The sequence below is a fragment of the Priapulus caudatus genome, unplaced genomic scaffold (assembly GCF_000485595.1).
Source record: "Priapulus caudatus unplaced genomic scaffold, Priapulus_caudatus-5.0.1 Scaffold1773, whole genome shotgun sequence".
NCBI classification, from domain to species: Eukaryota; Metazoa; Priapulida; class Priapulimorpha; order Priapulimorphida; family Priapulidae; genus Priapulus; species Priapulus caudatus.
Window position 1 is genome coordinate 7,787 of NW_014578834.1, and position 4,742 is coordinate 12,528.

General features: G+C 45.1%; 1 protein-coding gene across 1 annotated transcript in view; it reads left to right on the forward strand.

The window, feature by feature from the left end:
* Nucleotides 1-1,253: 1,253 nt before the first annotated feature.
* Nucleotides 1,254-4,742, forward strand: part of LOC106817568 (serine palmitoyltransferase 1-like) — an 11,388-nt gene continuing 7,899 nt past the window's right edge. Inside the window, exons 1-6 of the mRNA XM_014822243.1 lie at nt 1,254-1,325; nt 3,029-3,133; nt 3,380-3,474; nt 3,661-3,754; nt 3,960-4,032; nt 4,289-4,421. Coding sequence (XP_014677729.1) covers nt 1,278-1,325; nt 3,029-3,133; nt 3,380-3,474; nt 3,661-3,754; nt 3,960-4,032; nt 4,289-4,421 — 548 coding nt within the window. The 5' untranslated portion in view covers nt 1,254-1,277. The remainder of the gene's footprint in view (nt 1,326-3,028; nt 3,134-3,379; nt 3,475-3,660; nt 3,755-3,959; nt 4,033-4,288; nt 4,422-4,742) is intronic.

Consider the following 4,742-nt stretch of genomic DNA (forward strand, 5'->3'; position numbering starts at 1 on the left):
CCTTCTCCCCCCCTCCTCCTTCTCCACCAGCTCCCTTCTCCCCTCCTTCTTTCCCCCTCCTTCCTTCTACACCAGTTCTCCCTCTTCTCCCTTCCTCCTTCTCCACCAGCTTCTCTCTTCTCCCTCTTCCTCCTCACCAGATCCCTTCTTCCCCCCTTCTTCCCTTTCCTCCTTCTCCCCCTCCGTCCTTCTCCACCAGTTCTCCCCTCATCCTTCTCCACCAGCTTCTCCCCTCCTCCTTCGCCATCAGCTTCTCGCCCTCCATCCTTCTCCACCAGCTTCTCCTTCCTCCCCTTTCTCATTCTCACCAGCTTTCTCCCTTCCTCGTCTCACCAGCTTCTCTCAACTCCTTCACTTCTCCACCAGTCTTTTCCCTTCTCCCTTCCTTCCGTCAGTCCACCAGCTTCTCCCCTCCTTCTTCCTCCGACCAGCTTCTTCCCTTCCTCCCCCTCCCTCCTCTACCAGCCCCTTCTCCCCCTCCTTCTCCCTCTCCTCTGCTCTACCAGCTTCTCCCCCCTCCTTCTCAACCCGCTTCTCCCCTCCTCATTTCTCCACCAGCTTCTTCCCTTCTCCCCTCCTCCTTCTCCCCAGCTTCTCCCACTCCTTCTTCCTCACCAGCTTCTCCACTTCTCCCCCTCCTCCCTTACCAGCTCCTTCTCCCCTCCTTTCTCCCCTCTCCTCTGCTCTACCAAGCTCTTCCCCCCTCCTCTTCTCCACCAGCTTCTCCCCTCATCCTTCTCCACCAGCTTCTCCCTTCTCCATTATTCACTAGGCTTCTCCCTTGCTCCACACTCTGTACTACTCTTAAACTTCCTCCATCCTTCCCCTCTCCCCTACACTAGCCTCCTTCGCTACCTGTACCAGAAACTGTGCGTATTTTACACAAACCTTCAAGTGTTCCTACACAACCTATCGTAACACAAAGCAAAGCTGGTCATTGGCTCGGGGTCGGGCGGGGGGGCTTATTTCAGTCAATATTTCACACACTCGTCAGATATTTCGCGCGACACCGCCCTTGCTAATCTATGAATAGATCTATGTATTATTATTATTATTTATTATCTATTATTATTTATTAATATTAGATAATAGATCTATTATTATTGACGCATGTATATATATTACTAGGCAATAGATTCGGTGCTTCTTGACATTATTAATAATGTAAATTTGAATAATTTTCATCACGATGTCACGGATATGTATCGTGCGGAACTTTTGTAGCCATTTTTGTACTATCACGCTGAATAAGAAAGAATACTGTTCACTTGTTTAACATGGCAGGGGATTGGTACCTCTATGAAGTGTTTCAGGCATTTTTATCGGTAATATTGATACCTTGGATGCAATTATATTAAAATTTGTTTCTGACTGTATCTTAGATGATATTTAGCATACCCTTACGAGTGTTTACCACCAGCCTATGTGTATTTGGTTTAATTGTGCATATTTTAGTGTCAAATTAGGAATAGGAGTGGCCAAGAAGGATTCACGATTAAAATTTGTAAACAAACCGTCAAGCATCGCTATGCGGCTTTCATAAAATTCACTGGTTAAGTGCCGTAGTAATTTGTATGTGAATTAATGATGACAACTGTGTAAGCGAACAGGTGACTGTAGCAGTCGGTTGTAAAACAACTGTCATAAAGCCGGACGGCACCCTTTACTATAGCTCTAGTACTATAGTCTATAGCCCGCATACAGTTGCCGCTGTGCTACAGAACCAGCCATTACTCAGTTACTGGCATTAGGGGATGCGCGGACCAACTTACTCCTCCGAGTCCACACCCCCCCCCCGAGTCTGAGTCCGAGTCCGAGTCCGAGTCCGAGTCCACACCACCCGAGTCCGAGTCCAGTTTGATTAAAAAAAAGAAAAAGGGCAAAAATCGCAACAGTGCATCGTAGACATTCGAAAGTGTATAGTCAGCCGAAAACACAGAGACACTGATCCATTTGTGTTTTACGAGAATCACAACACTCGCTGTTGAACCAAATGAGAGAGTGCTATAGTACCTTCGAAGTGGTAGAAGAAGAGAAAGAAGTGGTAGAAAAAGCGCAAAGGGATGAAGTGATAGCAGATTCAAACCAAAGGGACAAGAATCTTAATTGAGCCATTGAAAACGTTACAAGATTAGGCCGTGTATCTACAAAACCTAGGAGTTTTAGTTTTAAATTCTTGTAAACTGCTTGTTACAATATGTACAGTCGTGTACTATGTATGTAGTGGCCTCGAGCCGGCCTCGACCCGAGTTCTCGAGTCCGAGTCCGAATCCGAGTCATTGCACTCCGAGGCCAAGACCGAGACCGAGACCAAGAAAAACGGTTACGAGGCCGCGAGACCTACAACACTGGTCAGTGGGAACTATGTATTTCCGCACATGGAGAGGTGGGCGGGTTGTGTTGGTTGTGGACAAAAACATTGTTGTTGTCAAGTAACAAATTAATAATAGTAATTTGTTCATCTTTCATGACAAAACTAATATTACAATCTTTTTTGATCGCTTAATTTGTTACTTGACAACAACAATGTTTTTGTTCACAACCAACCCAACCCTCCCACCCCTCCACGTGCGAAAATACATAGTTCCTGCTGACTGGCGCTGCTGCAGCGCCGCCAAAAATGGTCGTTTGAAGTTCGCAAATCGAATGTTCGTTCACAAGAAATATCGCAAGTATACCATTGCAACGATAGTTAGAGGTTAAATTTTAGTAGCGGTTATAACTTAAGACATATTCACTTCGGATAAGAGGCATTATTTGCCTACCAGTGCCACAGACGTTTTATAGCTGCGAGTACGCGTGACTAAGTTGGTCCCGCGCATCCCTAATGGCTGATGCTATAAACCCAGCGGCTACTGTATGCAGGCTATAGTACTAGAGCTACCTTTACCACACCCATGGGTCATGCCATGGCCCTGCTCACCTGTAAGGCTGCATTACATCTCGTAAGAATAAGATACTTATCATGTGATTTTTCAGCACGAATTTTGAGCACATGAGTGACTTCATTTTGTTTGATCCGATACAGGCTCCTGCATATCATCTGCTTCTAGAAGCTTTCCTTGTGCTATGGATACTCAGGTTGATTTTGACGAAGAGCTACAAGCCGCACAAAACGCGGTTGGGAGCAAAGGCGAGTGAGACAATACCATTAAATTCAGTGGTATATATGTATCAGCTGAATGTCTTTCAGGATATCATGCTTGTTCACGTGGATGTTGATTTACGTGTTCACGGTGAATATGGCATCCTACTCTAGCTTGTTTAGCTGTGAATCCTGGTATAAATATATTGCGGTCTCGTGATATTATTGGGACCATCTCTAACAATTGCTGCAATTGTTATCAATCGTCTATCAGTGTTAACTGTTATGCTGTAGGAAAAGGAAGAGTTGATAGCTGAGTGGACCCCTGAGCCACTGGTGCCGGACACTCCATCAGACCATTACACACTACATCCTAGGGTTGTTGATGGGTAGGTTCTATCAGTGAAGTCTCTCATTCGGAGGTAACCACAAATGTCGTATTATAACCGGTGAATGGCACACTCTGTGGTAAGGTACATTTCTATACATGGATGAGTACCGCTGATATTATTGTTATGCTCGTTCACTGGCGCACCGGGTGTATTTTACTGATTTTTCTTTTGTCTCGTTATCAGGAAACCTGGAAAGACTGTTACTATAAATGGGAAAAAAATCCTTAACATGGGAACACTAAACTTTTTAAACATGATAGAAAACAAAGCCATGGAGGTAAGTATAGTTATAGATCCCTCATTAGTTATCATTCATTTGTTCTTATTTTAAAAGTTCATTACAGTAAGAGTATGAGAGTATTCCATATGACCTCTCAAATCTGTGATATTATTCTAAAGCTGTTGTTCCTAGAAATGTAATTGTATCCCTGAAACTGCATTAACATGAGCCTGCGATCATATGTGGAGGTTTTTCTCTGCAGGAAGCAGCGATAACAAGTCTAAAAACATATGGAGTTGGCTCCTGTGGCCCACGCGGCTTCTACGGTACAGTAGGTATGTACTGACTCCCAGAAGCATTGTAGGCCACCAGTAATAACATCCCACATTGCTTCTATTAAAAATAATATTTAATCATAGTATTACAACATAGAGACTGCAATTGCTTTGCGCTAATGCAACATTCGCACTTCAATTGCTACTGCAAATATTCAGCGTGACTTTGCTCTCCATGTTGTTCCGCCTTGACGAATACTCGTTCGGTAGACGACTTCACGTCTGCTAGTGGTTTAAACGTGTGTTTTATCTGCAGACGCTCATCTGCAGCTGGAAGACAAGTTGGCGAAGTTCTTGGGCGTTGAAGAGGCGGTGCTCTACTCGTTCGGCTTCTCGACCATATCGAGTGCGATTCCGGCGTACGCGAAGCGAGGCGACGTGCTGTTCGTGTGAGTGCGCAAAAACTAAATATAGCATCGTACACGGACACGAGTCGCGGCGATGTAACCTAGCGCAGGAAGCTACGTGACGAGTGTGAGAGGTTGTTGATGAACAATCGTATAGGACAGTGGTTCTTAACCTTTTTTGAGTCATGGACCCATTTGAGAATCTGGTAAAAGCTACGGGCTCCTCCCCAGAAAAATGCACATGAGCACATAAACACAAAGTTGTCCAAGCGAGTGGTTCACGGCAGGGCTCGAATTAACCGACGGCACCGACGGCAATTGCCGGCGGTGCCCCTATCAATCGCCGTACTGCCCCTGAAAATC